The 15,158-nt window shown below is 54.7% G+C and overlaps 1 protein-coding gene across 2 annotated transcripts; it reads right to left on the bottom strand.

Moving 5' to 3' along the window:
- Window positions 1-4,125: 4,125 nt before the first annotated feature.
- TMEM18 (transmembrane protein 18) lies at window positions 4,126-9,649 on the bottom strand. Of its 2 annotated transcripts, none has more exons than XM_081253983.1 (5): window positions 9,512-9,649; window positions 8,483-8,603; window positions 6,134-6,188; window positions 4,904-4,997; window positions 4,126-4,818 (listed from the first exon to the last, which is right to left on the bottom strand). In XM_081253983.1, exons 1-5 carry the CDS (start codon window positions 9,566-9,568, stop codon window positions 4,726-4,728), a joined length of 420 nt encoding a protein of 139 aa, XP_081110109.1. In that variant the 5' UTR covers window positions 9,569-9,649; the 3' UTR covers window positions 4,126-4,725. The 2 variants fall into 2 exon arrangements, with proteins under 2 accessions (XP_081110109.1, XP_081110110.1); XM_081253984.1 differs by having other exon boundaries at window positions 8,483-8,600; window positions 9,512-9,638.
- Between the last annotated feature and the right edge of the window lie 5,509 nt (window positions 9,650-15,158).

Genomic DNA, 15,158 nt, shown 5'->3' with positions numbered 1-15,158 from the left:
TCTACCTGAGGACGGGGGGTCAGGCCCTCAGGCCAGGCAGGTGACCAGCACTCCATCAGCGTCCAGCTCACGTCTACCACCGCGGGGCCCCGAGACCGGGCAGGCCTGGAGCCCGCGGTTCTCAGCCTCAGGGCCCGGCTGGGTGGTGAGGACTGAACCTGCTGCTTCCACATCCTTGGGGGTTACAGGGCGGCGACCACAGGCTCCCCTGCAGCAGCCACGGCACCCCTTTCCTTGGCTCTGTCTGCAGAGCATCCTGGAAACTAGAAGACAGTTCACGAGCAAACGTGCTTATTGACTGACTGGGAGGGACGCGGGGCCGGGCTGGTGCGGCTGGGCGCTGTCCCCTCGTGTCACAGGAGGGCGCGTTCCTGACCTCCAGACGCCTGCGTGTGCCTGTGTGCACGTGTGCGTGGGCCACGACGTAGTCTGGACGCTGTTAACCTAGTTCGCGTGAAGAAAGGGACTCAGAGCCCCTGGTCCCGCTCGGTGCCCTCAGCCCGGGACAGCAGACGTCACACTCCTAGAGGCAAGGCCGCCTGGCCTGGACTCAGCCTCTGGCGGTGACACGGTGCTTTAGCGCCTCCTGGGGGCCGCATGTGCAAACACGAGCGGAGGCTGAGAAACGGATTCACAGCGCGGTGGAACCAGCGGAGGTTGGGCTCCGCCTGCGACCTGCCCAGAGAAGCCTCCTGGCCCTGTGGTCATCTGTCCGCGTCCTCCTACTGGGTTCCTGGGGAGAGCTGAGGCCTCCCAGCTCCCAGGCGCTCCAGGCGATTCTGACGTTAGATAAACCCCGTTACCACCAGCCCAGCGAGAGCAGTGCAGGGAGATCTAATACAAGTCGGATGCTTTGGTTCTCACAGCGATCTTATTAAATAAGTAAGGCAGACCCTTCCCACCGGGGTCTTGTTTCCCAGGGAGGGACGCTGTACGCTTCTAAGCAAACCCCTGGGACCCTGGGAACTCCTCGTGCAGGAGATGGGATCTTACAAAGAGGAGCTACTCCCAGGGCACCTCCGCGGGGCCGAGACTCAGCACGGGAAGCACCCTCCCTGGACCCACGTCACACACACGACTCCCGAGAAGTTTTTCATGAACACGTTAACCGTTACAATCACGTGCACTAGTGAGTGGAACTCCACAATATTCTGTGGCTCCTGTTCTGGAATATAAGTTGTGTATTTTAATTTGCTGTGGAACAGGGGCATTAAAACTCCCAGGACGGTGTGAAGACCCCAGGGTGCAGATGTGCCGGCTCTGCAAACACAAACCCACCCTGTCTGCGGACGCTCTGCCTCTGACACACACACACACACACACACACACACACACCCCTCGGCTGGGGAGACAGGTCCCCTGCTCACTAGCCCAACCTAAGCAGGCGACCAGCTACGAATAAACAGCGGACGCTCTGCCCCTGTCTCACACACACACACACACACACACACACACACACACACACCCTCGGCTGGGGAGACAGGTCCCCTGCTCACTAGCCCAACCTAAGCAGGCGACCAGCTACGAATAAACAGCGGACACTCTGCCCCTGTCTCACACACACACACACACACACACACACACACACACCCTCGGCTGGGGAGACAGGTCCCCTGCTCACTAGCCCAACCTAAGCAGGCGACCAGCTACGAATAAACAGCGGACGCTCTGCCCCTGTCTCTCTCACACACACACACACACCCTCGGCTGGGGAGACAGGTCCCCTGGTCACCAGCCCAACCTAAGCAGGCGACCAGCTACGAATAAACAGCGGACGCTCTGCCCCTGTCTCACACACACACACACACACTCACACACACTCGGCTGGGGAGACAGGTCCCCTGGTCACCAGCGCAACCTAAGCAGGCGACCAGCTACGAAAGGAAGTGAGGTGATGACTGAGACTGGATGCTACGCCGCAGAAAAGGGAACAAAATCCCACAAATGTCTACTAAATGTATTACAAAATTTTAGACCTTTGAATTATATACCAAGTATGTTTTGAGAGATCCTTGGATAAACTTTTATACTGTCAAAATATAAACTGTCTGAATTTACAACTTTTTTCAACTTTGCAACTTTTACTGTTAAATGCATGTAACTTTAACACAAATCTGATTTCACATAAACTGAATTTACTATTTTGGTTTGATAACTATGACATCAATAACAACTTGCAGAGCACAATTCAGAGAGCAAAAAGCTTGTCTTGAGTAACCTCATGGTAACACCTTCTATTTTCTGTGGTTTATACCACAATTCTCAGCAAGCGAACCCGTCAGGAAGAGACTGTGACCCTGACACCCCTTCACAGATGCCTGCCGAGATTGTAAGGATGCCGGCAGAAGGTGACAGCCAAGTGACACGCAGTTAGTTCAAAACAGTCACACACACACTGTCATCTTTACAGTTTTGCTTATTTATTTCATGTAGATGTTAGCTGATGTGTAAATGTTTTGTGGTTTCATTTACTTACACAAACTTCCATCAGATGCCCAAACAACGTCACCGGGCATCCTTCTCTGGCTCCAAATCCACCCCCTTTCACTAAAGCTTTGGGGTGAGAAGGGACCACAGGAAACCAGGAATGGGGATATGCTTTCCTTCAACGGGCTAGGAGGCCCCCTGTGAACCCCTCCTGTAGTGCCCCAAACAGCAAGGCTCATACACCCCAAACCCTCTGGGGACAATTCTGGCTTGTAGGATTTCCCCGAGCAGGAGAACAGAGAAATATTTGTTAACACTGACTTAGCCACTGAATGTGAACTTACTACAAACAGTTAAAAAATAGTGTTTGTGAAAACAAAACTGTTCCAAAAAAACTGCACACACCAGTGAACGAAAAGGCCCACGTCATGTCTTTAGGTTGATATGCCATTAACGCCAAATTTATGCGAAGTTAACAATGCTATTACACTACTATCACAGGAAAACTGAGATTCAGTCACAGTCCCATATTAAGACAGCCCAAATAACTATGGACAATGAAAATGCCCCAGAACCTCCTTGGCTTGTGTGGCCGAGGCCAGGATGTTCCCATCCATGCATTCTGTCCCCTGGGCCCCGGCCTGACCGCACGGCTGGAGGGGACCAGCCATCCCGCCCTCAGCCCCTCCCACCATACCCGTGCTCCCAGGGCACCGCGCTCACAGGGAACCTTCCAGCTCGGCCCTGCTCTCCAAGTAAATCACTCGGGATGCAGTGGACTCTTCTGAAGCCGAGACCATTAGACACCCTGAACTGGAAATTTCCAGAAATGCATATTGAGGCATGCTGTCAGGTACAAGAAATTTAAAATCTGACTTCACACGAGATGCTGTTTTTTAAGCTGATTTTTTTTTTTTTTTTTTTGCGGTACGCTGGCCTCTCACTGTTGTGGCCTCTCCCGTGGCGGAGCAAGGCTCCGGACGCGCAGGCTCAGTGGCCATAGCTCACAGGCCTAGCCGCTCCGTGGCATGTGGGATCTTCCCGGATCGGGGCATGAACCCGTGTCCCCTGCATCGGCAGGTGGACTCTCAACCACTGCGCCACCAGGGAAGCCCCTAAGCCGATTTTTAAAACGTTCAATACAGAAGTTTAAGACATCAAGGAGGGACTGGGAAAAAAATCTCAGGTTAAGAACTCCAGTAGATTTATCTAGGAAGTTCTACCTCCTCACTTCTACAACTAATGTCAAAATTCAGGAAATAATTTCTCTACTGAGAGTTTATAACTACCTATAAAAACTTTATATATCTGGATTTCAAGATTTAATTTCATAATCTGTCAAAGTGTCACCTTTTGAGCTTCTAAAGCTTTCATATGAACAAATTTTCTTTTCTCTTTGACATCTGATGAATGTATTTCACTTATCTTGTTAAAGTGATGGTAACTATTCACAATTTTCTGAAACCCAAATCAGGAGCCAACAGCATCCTCCTTACTGAACGCTGTGTGTTTAGACAGGTGCTCTGATCACCCGTCATCCCCCAGCTGCAGCTCCAGGTGTGACGAGACCACGAGCGTCCTGCACAGACGTTGGTTTACAGAGCGGACATCACAGAGAAATAGTGCACCTGCTCCGATAAACCAACCGCATCATGTCCCAGGACACCCCAAGGGTACACAGAAGGTGGAACATAGGAATATAATCAATCTTTGTATTTGCCATAAAAAAACCTGTTAGTGGAAACAGGTGAACGTTGACTGTTCTTACTTGCAACTTTTCTTCCAGAAAACAACTCAAGGGGCTCATCCAGCCACTGCTTCTGTGGATCCCGACCCAGGGCCTCCGAGTGTCGTCGCACCTCTAACTGGATGAAAGGCAAGGCAGCCCCTCGTGCTCTGTCCTGTGGCAGCACCCCGTGGAGAGGCCACCGCTATGCAGACCAGACCAGGGTGACGGAGGTGACAGGGGGTGACGGAGGTGACAGGGGGTGACGGAGGTGATGGAAGTTTATGGGGGTGACGGAGGTGCCCACGCGTGGATGGCACCGTCCCTCACTCAGTCACCGTACCCACGTGGACAGATGTCTGGTAGCCCACACGGTCACAGGAGTCCTGTGGACGCGTGGCAACGTGCACGGCTCTGTTTGCTCACAATTTAACTGGAGAGACGGGAGCCCCTGCAGGCCCGGCGAGTGCCCTGGTGGACGTGCGGTAAACTTTGTCCTAAAAGTTGCTCTAAGTGAAGTCCGGGAGCGGACGGGGTCTGGAAGATGCTGGCGCGGGGCTGGCTCCGAGGCGTCACTCCTCCTTGGGTCTCCTCCTCGCCCTCCTCCTCTCCTGCAGGGTCCTCAAGTCAGTCATCACGGTCAGGGTCTTGCGCACCCACAGGACCTGGAGAGAACCGTGCAGAGACGTGGTCAGAAGTGGACATAGGCCGTGTGAGGAGGACGGAGGCCCGAAGCCCTGGCACACGTACCACGATGACCAGGGCGTTGAGCAGCACGGGCGCCGAGAACACTATGGAGATGAACATGCCCCTCGAGTCAAAATACTGGTATTTCGAGAACAACCTGTTTCAAGAAAGATTTAAAGATCACGGAGCGTCACAACACGGCGTCCTCGCGATACTCTGTCTCAGGAGCCCCTCCACACAGGACGAGGTGCGGGCAGAGCCCCGCCTGCACACGATGGCGACCTCAGTCCCTTTACGAGGCGACCCTCCTAACCCCGTGGGGGACGAACCCCAGACCCTCCAGGGGCACTGCGGCCCCCATGCAAGCTCAGGCCGAGCCCCCGGAGAAGGGGACACAGCGTGGCCAGGCCAGGCTGCCCCCAGGGTCCCTCTCAGTGGCAGTGCAGGACACGAACTTTACGTCACTGACTCAGTGACACAGTCATCACCCTGGGGCCACAGTGAACAGAGCCCAGCGAGGGGTGGTCAGGATGTGCGTCCTAATTAGAAGCGGAAGGGACAAAGCAGGGGGACGGGTCATGACGGGGGCTGAGGGTGGGCTCCTGACCCAACGACAGGGGACTGAAGCCGCCGGGAGGGCACGGCGGCCGGGGCGCGGCTGTCACTCTGCTCTGAGACCCGTGCGGTCAGGGTGCCGAGGGCAGACCCGGGAGGCAGGGTGCTGATCAGACCACGTCGTCCCCCGGGTTGCGGGGACACAGGGACGGCGGCGCTCCCCTGCCGACTCGTTCCAGCCTCCCGAGGGTTCCTGCCTGACCTGCGAGGACCCCGTCCTGAGAAGCCAGAAGGAGAAGCTGCGGGCCCCGAGGGAGCAGAAGGCCTGGGGCGGTTCTGGAAGGGGGGCCCAGGGGAAGGGTCGACTCTATAGCGCTCACTGGACATGGAGTGGGCTGCCCAGGTGTGTGAGCAGGAAAGGACACGCAGGCGGGGACAGAATGGCCGGTGTCCCGGAGATCGGGGACCAGCGTTTTCAGGACCAGGTAAATCGTGGGTGGATCTCGGTCTCCCCATCACAGACAAGAGCGCTTCTGTTCGGGGGGGCCTCCAGGGCCCACGGTGACCGAGGAGACCGGACGGTGACCACCGTCCAAGGCTCATCGTGAAGGAGGCTGGGATGCGGACGGTGCTGGGGCTGCTTTATAAGCGAGAGCTGGGGGCTTGCTGAGTGTGTTCTGCCGCTGACGGGGGACGGGGACGGTCTCACACAGGGTCCACGTGCCCGGGGCCGTTCACCTCCAGTTCACTGCCGCCACTTCGTTGATGTACTCCGCACAGTAGACTAAGGTCACTGAGAAGAAAGCAAGCCCACGTGAGAAGTCAGGGGACCAGCCCAGCGCCACAGCCTTAGACATCCTTCACAACACGCTACGTAACATACACGTAACAGAACGATGCCACGTTGGATGAGACATAACTTCTATTTCACATATAACGTGAGGGAACATTACACAGAAAGGAAACCCGAGGTGACACACGTGTCCGGTGGTCTCGGACAGACCAGGCCAGCAGCCCTCAGTGGAGTGGCGCCGGGGGAACCAGGCTTCCTGCCCTGACACCAAAGTGGCCGCACTGGACCGTCTGCCAACCTCCCTGCCCCGCAGGTCACATGTCGGGTGCAAGGCTGGCAGTGGAACCTGAGGGCCCTGAGACCAGAGCTGAAGGCCACCTGCCTGCACCCTCTGGCTGCCTAGACCCCCCAGTGCTGCTGGCAGCAAGGACACGGAGGGAGCACCGACCTGAGGGGACAGGAGCCGAGGGAACAGCCCTGTCCGCCCTCGCAGTCCCACCTGGAGCGCGGGGAGCACTGGAGGCGTGTGGGGAGGCCCGAGGACCGCAGGCTGGCCCGGCACCACGTGCTGCTCAGGGCCTGGATGGGGCTGGAGGACAGGGAGGACGGCCACCAGGAACCTCAGCCTAGTAAAAGTGTGCAAACCCTCCGGTTCCTGGGGTGAAATGGGGGGGAGCAATCCCTGACCCCTCCCTCGACGACTGGACCCTGAGGCACACATCAAGGAAGCCAAAGGAAGGAGACGGGAGAGGAGAAGAGAGGCCTGAGCACAGGTGGCGCCGCCTCCCCAGAGGGCAACGTGATGCATCCACCATGCACCCCACTCAGGAGCTGGGGGAGCAGTGAACCAGTCTGTGCTTCATTTGTAAGACTGCAGCAAATAACATCCGAATCTTCTGTGGGTTTGAGAATTAAATGGGCCATCAGATGTGTAAACGCATTTAGACCAGCATCTATCATCCCCGCGCTAAAACAGTCACCCTCTGTTCATCCTTGAAAACAAACCCAAACGTAGCGCCCAGGTTCACAAAGCTTTTCAAGTATGGGCTCTGTGGATGAGGCCATCACCTTTTTTGTGCTTCCTGCCTCGGGGCCTTTGCACACATTATTCCCGGGGCTTGGAGTGTCCCTTCTGGCCCTCGAACGCCTGCTGCCTGGTTGGTTCCCCCGCATTCTTCCCCCCTCAGTTTAAATGTCAGGGCAGTGACTTAAGTCCGGCCCCCTCCCAGGGTTTCACGGTGCTCCTGCCTTTCCTGCCATGATGGTCAGCAGGGCTGTGGTTACTCAGTGGATGCTGGGGCCCCACCAGCTCTACGAGGCTCAGGAGCCCATCTGTCCTGTTCACCCCTCGCGTTCCTTACTAGGGCTCTCACATAAAGAAATGAAGTAACATCCATCCCTGACCATCAGGACTATTTCTGTGATGCAGGCTTGCTGCTTTGCGCCTGTCCTAAGACGATCTCTTGTTTGGATTTCCCACCTTGCACAAGGCCAACTGAAAAATCACATTTAAGATGAGTTTTTGGACTTTGTTAAACTACCAAGCAAGATCTTCAGCATCTTCCCAACGTCCTCAAGATTAAGAGCCCAGCATAGCCTCTGAGGCCCTGGCCCACCTTTCCTGTCTGAACATACTTCTAACTAGTCAGCATCAGGATGTGGTTTCTCTGACACCTGACCCACCCTTTCTGTCCGTCGCCCCTGTGCTCTCACCAGTTGCCTCCGCCCCAGATGCCAGGCCTGGGCCAGACATCTGTTCCTTTACCCTAAGAAAACGAGATTTTACTCACTCTTTACACCCCCTACCATGACTTTACCTGCTCTGTGAAATCTTTCTCAATGATTCCACACAGCTCTGTTCCTTCTCTAAAACCCTGTAGATCTTACCTTCAAAACTGACTCGGGCAATGTGTTATTTTTGCACCACAGAGCTTTCCTTCCTGGGAGGGATTTGCACTCCCTCCCAGAGCAGGGAGGGCAGCTAAGCCCCCAGAGGAGCCTCTTGTACAGAGTCAGCGTTTCAGCAAACCCAGCTCTCATTTGTGTACTGGTATTCAGCACCCTCGCAGGAACACAACAGGTGCTTGAGACGCCTTTCAAATCCAATATCTAAAATGTACCTTATCTTTATAGTACCCACAAGTGAAATACAGGAATGGCCTGCAATCAAAGTAGAACACAAGACAGGAGAGTTGGGAGGCCTTACAAATACATTCACATATCACTGAGGCTACAGACAGAACAGGCACACGCACTGCCGCAGCACACAGCGATCTGAGCCAAACTGTACTCACCCAGGCACAGGAAGTGCCCCACCTGAAGCTTGTACCTCCGGGATGAGAAGCAGGTGACCAGCAGGCAGAGCACGTGGAAGGCAGCCAGCCCCATGAGCCAGGGCTCCGTCCAGTCCGTCTGCTGGAGGACACAGGGCAGAACCTCCTCAGGGTCCACCTGCACCGGACCAGGCTTCACACTGCCTCTCCTCTGAGCACGTCCCGAGCGCCCGCCAGGCCTCACAGGACACGGGGAGGGGAGGGGGAACAGGGACCCCCCCACTGCACCCACGTCCAGGGACTGTCACCCGGCCGTGCCTGGCTGTCCCTCCACACAGGACTGAAGGCTTTCCTACTTGTCGAACAGAACTGCACTTCAAGCTAGAGAATCTAAAGACCCTCCTCCACGGGGAGATGAAAAAGTGGTGCCTGGTTCAGGGATGCACTCGGTCGCCCCCAGAGGCAAAGCTACCAGTTCCTTAGAGCTGTGATTAAAGCCTCAGAAATCTGGGCCACCCAAACTTGCAAGATGTGGTTTTCTCCCGCCTTTCTGACACACACCCTGCCCTCCAAATAGTGCTGCGACCGCAGGTCCGCTCAACTCTAGAGGTGGGCTCGTCTGCACCCCTGAACTCAGACCCCCTCCTTGAGGCTCAGGTCCCCCGGGGGCACGGGTGCTGGGGGAGCGGCCCGCGCTCTGCCACTCTGCCCACAGCGGGTCCACGCCACCCGGACCCCCATCCCAGCCCAGGACGGCCCACCTCCCCGCTCCTCGCCGCCACGAGGTCCCAGATCTCCCCGCAAACCCCCGACCCCCGACCGCCCCGCACCTCAGCATCCCGGCAGCCCTGAAGGTCCTCCAATCTCGTCCCGCCCCGACGCCCCGGCACCCCCAGCCACGCCACGCCCACCCAGGTACAGGCCCCGCCCCTGCACCCCCCACCCACGCCTCCCGTCCGGCGCCGCCGGCGTCCCCGGCGGAGGCTGGGAAATTTGGAGAGGCCCCAGCCGACAGCGACCGAACTGACGGCCAAGGAGGCAGCGACTTACCGTGATCACGGCGGGGATGCTGACGGGGAACTTGCTGACTGAGAATGCAGACGGCATCGCCCCCGGAAAGGCCCAGCCTCACCACCACCTTTTCGTCTTCCCCGCCCCGCCCGGATAGGTCAAGAAGTCCTCTGGTGTACTCTCGCGTCATCTCCACTTCTCGCGATGCCTGCTGTGTCCGGAAGCGGCCGGCACCCTGCCACCTCGCGATATCTCCAGTTCCCGGTACCAGGTTCAAATCTCGCGAGATTCCGTGGTGTTAAAATAAATATAAGGGAATTACGAGTATCTTCCAGCGTTGATTTCCGCCCCCCCGAGCTGCTGCGGGAGGGACATTTTAGTTCTTCCTATGTGGCGGGCTCTCATAAATGGCAGCTCGGAGGACTGGGGGCTAGTGGGCGTCCCTGCCTTCTCCCCCTGCAACTCCCAGGGCTGGGGGCGTGGGGTATCGCTCAGGAGAGTGACTTGGACCCCTAGGAACATAGGGGAGAGTGACCTGGATCCCAGGGACAGAAAGGGACAGTGTCCTGGACTCGGGCGGGGAACAGAGAGGGAATTGACCTGGACACTGGGGAAAACAGGGGACAGTGACCTGGACTCTGGGAGACAGAAGGGGACAGTGACCTGGACCCCAGAGAGAGAGGGGCACATTGCCCTGCACGGAGGGGGACAGTGTCCTGGACGTCATTGGATGGAGTGGGACAGAGGGGACAGTGCCCCTGCCCCTCTGAGAAATCAGGGTCTCCAGATGCTCACTCTACCGTCAGCTCCAGAAGTGGGTGCTGGTTGCTTCTAGCTCACATGGACCTTAAAAACAAAACGGCCAGTAATTTTACCAGCTAAATGGCTTTGTTCCGGAATAGAAAGGAATTGCAGCTTGGGACACATAACCTATGGCAAAACCACAGGCAAGTTGGGCAAAGGACAGGAGCGTGTTCTTTTATAGAGAAAAACGGGGAAGTGGGAAGAGCTGCTTTGAAAGAAAGTCCATTGGAGGAAAGGGAGAGTGAAGGGTGCTGAGGGGTTCCTATTGGCTGGGCAGTGGTGATTTCTCATTGGCTGAGCAGTGGTGGTTTCTCATTGGATGAGTGGTAACAGTCTTTCATTGGCTGGGCTGTTGCCAGGCGGGGAGAAAATCTTCCCTCCCCTTCCGGTCTTAAGTAAGGCCATTCCTCCTGTTGGGTCTGCAGAGAGCCGGAGTGGTACCTGCCTGAGTGCATCCCGTTTTGCTTACCGTTTCCATCTTAAATGAGGTTCCCTTTATTTTCACACTAATCAGGGAATCCTGAATTCTCTGTGGATTGAAGACACAGAATTAATGGAATTAGTACTTGGCATCCTGCCGTGTGTCTGCAGACTGACAGGGAAGCAGCCCTTGGCTCGCAGGCACTCAGTCAGGTGAAGAAACAGACCCCGTTCTCTGGGTGGACCTGGGGGAGGGTGTGAGGAAAATGACTGCAGCCTGTTGCCACCTTGAGGGTACTTGGCACCTGCAGAGCGGAGAAAGTGAGCTCTTGGCAGGTGGCCTCCCTGACTGGGAGAATCAAGCCAGGATTGAACCCAAACATGTGAACCAGGCTGCACCAGGGTTTCTCTTCCTTGCTGCCTGAGGAGCTTTGCAGAAACTCCATACTTGGCAACTCCGGCTTCCAGGGTGGGGAGGTCTCTACGGCGCCCGCCACCTATCGCGCCCCGGCCCTGCCCATCCCTCGATGGATAAGCCGGCTCTGTCCTCCTGGCCTCACTCTCCCACAGTCCAGTCTTTACACCGCAGACACAGCCAGCTTTAAAAACATAAATTAGGGGCTTCCCTGGTGGCGCAGTGATTGAGAGTCCGCCTGCCGATGCAAGGGACACAGGTTCGTGCCCCGGTCCGGGAAGGGAAGATCCCACATGCCGCGGAGCGGCTAGGCCTGTGAGCCATGGCCGCTGAGCCTCCGCAACGGGAGAGGCCACAACAGTGAGAGGCCCGCGTACCGCCAAAAAAAAAAAAAAAAAAATTAGGTAAAGTTGTTTGCAACATACGCATTTTCATAGTTGTTGAATTGAGAGGTTTTAATTTACACCATTTAATTTTAGGTGGAGAAATACTTTTCTTCTGAGAATTATGGAATAGCCAAATCTGTTATTTTTTACTCTTTTTTTCACAGATTGCCTTTACAAAATTACAGTCATTTAGAAATGTGCTTGTGAAAAGTCCATAATTATGGATAATAAAAGCTTTATAGATAAAATACAACAAATTAATATCTCATCTTCAATTTATATTTTCACTATTCTGTTAGTGTCTCCTGACCTCAGGGCTCTTGGTGGAGTTTGTAACTACATGGATTACAGGGCACATCGCCATGTGCTGTTTCCGTTGATTTATGTTTCTGTCTCAGGCATAGGAGACGATATATTTATTGATCTTTGTCAAACTCACAACATTTTGTGCATTGCCTGGACATACTAAGAAATTTTTAAATGGAATTTGAGGGTTTCAACCATGAGTCACAATTGTACCTTCATGTGTCACAATTGGGGCTGCCAGGCTGTGGACTTGGGCCGGCTGTGGACTCAGGTCAGCCATGGGCTCCTAGGTGGGGCAAGCAGGAGTTTTGACTGTGATGGTATGCAGACCTGGGCTCAGCCAGGTGCGCTTTGGCCTCTGCATGTGGCACTGATGTGGGTCTACAAAGGCAGGGACTGGGGTAGATGCCATCAGATCAGAGACACCCAAGAAGGGCTCGATTTTATACAAGTCTTAGAGGCATTGTGACCAGAAAACCGTTTGCTTTGGCCTTTGCAAGGCGGCTCCAGCTGTAAAGGGGGGTTTCTGGCCCAGCAAATCGTGCCCTCCACCATTCTGCAGGAAGGGCCAAGGGGTGAAGCCGGGAAGCCCTGGACAGTCCAGCAGTATACGAGTCACAACTCGCACCCCAGGGTGCCTCCAGACTGAACCAGGACGTGGGGCGTCTCCGGGGCCCAACCTGCTGCACAGCCAGCACTGTGTTCTTTCCGGTGGCTGCCCTGATGGAACATCCGACGGGGGGCTTAAAACAGCAGGAGACAGTCCCTCTCAGTCTGGAGGCCGGAGGTCCAAAGTCCCAGGGGCAGCGGAGCCAAACTCCCTCTGAAGGAGGGGGGCAAGGTCCCTGCTGCTTTTTCCAGCTTCCCATGGAGGATGGCAAGCCCTGCATTCCACTGTCACATGTGCCTCCATCTTCTCTTCTCATCAGGGCACCGGTCACTGAGTCAGGGTCCACCCTCCTCCAGTAGAGCCTCATCCTAGCTTGATCACATCTGCAAAGATCCTGTTTCCAATAGGGTCCCATTCACAGGGACTAGAGCTTGAACATATCTTTGGGGGACACAGTTAACCCACAACCTGTGTAACAGATAGCTCTGCCATACCCAAGGGTGCCTGCTCTGGAAATGGACACAGCAAGTGGGAAGAAGAGGTTCTGAACACAATGGATGGGAAAAAAAGAAGGAACCCTCAGTAGGAGCTCAGGTATGTAGGTTTCAATTGCCACTATCTTAGGGAGGAAGTAATATATGTCCTCCCCGCCCTGAGGATATAATACCTGTACGGAACTCAGGTCCAGCTGCTTGCTGCTCAAAACTCAATATTCAAAAGGTAAGTTTTGGTAGAAATGGGAAACATTGCTTTTAATCAGAAAGCCAGCAATCTGGGGAGAAGGTGGACTGGGTCTCCCCAAAACCAACTCCGAAGATTCTGCCTGGCCATGAAAGCTTTTAAAGGGAGAGAGGGGACGTAATCTCAGTTAAATTGTGGAGGTAGGAGATCAGACTCATTGCCATCCCCCACTGTGTGCACTCCTTGGCTCTTTCTTTAGTTGCTGTCTTGTTCACAGTTTGTTCACAAGATTCCTGAAAGGGGAAGCTGGGGAAAAGATCCGGTCATCTGTTAATTACTTATTCTTCATTTTTACTTCCTTGATCTACAGAAAGAAACAACAGATTAGGCAAGGCTTTGTGTGACCAAGAGATTTGAAAGGTGTGCTTGGGACGGAGATAAGCAGAGCATGGGGGTGGCTGGTTTAAGTTTAGTGACAAGACAAAAGGGGCCTCCTGCAGAGAGCTCTTTCCTGCCAAAAGCTGCCAACACCTGCATAATCTCAAAATTGACTTCCTTCTTGGACCTTCTCTTAACTGACTTCAGTCCTGCTTCACAGGCCACAGCCTTCCTTATCTGAAAGAGGTTGACATGATGGGGGTGTAGTTGACCGTTACCAGAAGCAGAAACCTCTATGTTGACCTATTACTTAAATGCTTCTGAACCACTCGATGGGATGGATGTTACGGATTCACTTTGCAGTGAGGAAACTGAGACTCAGGGAAGTAAATACGCCGCCTACCATGACAGCCAGGGAGACAGTCAGGATCTGGGTTAGACTCAGCTGATTCCAGAGACTATTACTTTTCCGTGGCACAGACTGCCAGATGCCTTCCCCACCGGCCTCCTCCCAAATGGTCCCCCTCTAATTAGAAAACGCTTCTTTGCATAGCAGATAGCTATTCCCCAGAGTAGTAAACCATTGGTTTAATGCCTGATTCTCTTTGCAAATACAGCCTAGTCTCAGAATGCAACTCTCCAACAATTCTGCAGACCAACAATCTGCCTTTCTTGAGTTGACGTTCGGGTCTTATGTCAGGTTCAGCTCTTCTCTCAAGGCAAAGCTGGAGTTGTGGGATGAGGGCCAGAAATGCTGTGACTGTTAAACCATCTATCCAGGTGAGGATTTGGTTAGAAGACGGAGCTGTTTGAGAATGAGTCTGCCATCCTGCAGTGATTGCTCTTAACTCTGTTGTTGGATGTTTATACTCAGTATTTACTACCCTGACCTGTCAGGGATCTCCCTGGAGAAATCACAGACTTCAAAGGCAGTTTTTCTCCTCGCTAACGGTGGCTTCTTACACTAGGGCATAAAGCACAGGGTTCTCGGCTTCCTGCCAACACCGGCTCCAGGGCAGCGTCGCCGGAGAAAGGCCGAGTTAGAGTAGCTGACTGTGTCTAACGCAGGGCAAGTCGGATGCCTTAGCAGCTGATGCTCACTCCTCCTGTTCCCATGACAACCTGCCCCAGGAAGTGACCGGGTCAGCTCTCTGGGCTCCTGTCCCCTCAGGGTGCTCGCGGCCTTCACAGCAGCCACTGGTGAGTTCCTCTAAGAGTCCAGAGCCGGTGGAGAAGGCGTTGTGGGTGTCGACTGAAAAATAACGCACAACCTAAAAGTGGAGAATGATGTTTATTTGGCGGACAAAACTGAGGACTTAAGCCCAGGACGCAGCCTGTCAGCAGCGCTGAGGGACCGCTGTGAAGAGGGCAGGGAGGAACCAGGATCTACAGGGGTTTTTGCCACAAAGACCAGGCAGTCGGAACATCAAAGATGACTGTTCATTAAAGAAAACCAGACACCTCAGGTTAATGAATTCAGCCCTTTTCTGTGCACGGGAAGATGCAAGTGTCTGGGCTCACTGGACTCGTCCCTTTGATCCGCACCTCAGCCACCCGGGGCCGGTGTCCTGTGCCTTCTCATCCCGAGTCCCCGCACAGGGCCCCATCTTCAGGGGGTGGCATCAGGAGCTGAGGGCGTGGCAATGGGCATCCTCAGGGCTCACCGTCCAGGCAGCTGTAATGGCG

This window comes from Mesoplodon bidens, assembly GCF_964165515.1.
Source record: "Mesoplodon bidens genome assembly, chromosome: 14".
Lineage (NCBI taxonomy): Eukaryota > Metazoa > Chordata > Mammalia > Artiodactyla > Ziphiidae > Mesoplodon > Mesoplodon bidens.
This window is presented reverse-complemented; position numbering and strand designations above follow the sequence as displayed.

Coding starts and splice junctions, on each gene's coding strand:
- TMEM18 (XM_081253983.1), bottom strand. CDS start 9,568: ATGCCGTCTGCATTCTCAGTCAGCAAGTTCCCCGTCAGCATCCCCGCC. Junction 8,604..9,511: donor GCATCCCCGCCGTGATCACG/GTAAGTCGCTGC, acceptor TGTGTCCTCCAG/CAGACGGACTGGACGGAGCC. Junction 6,189..8,482: donor GGGGCACTTCCTGTGCCTGG/GTGAGTACAGTT, acceptor CTTTCTTCTCAG/TGACCTTAGTCTACTGTGCG.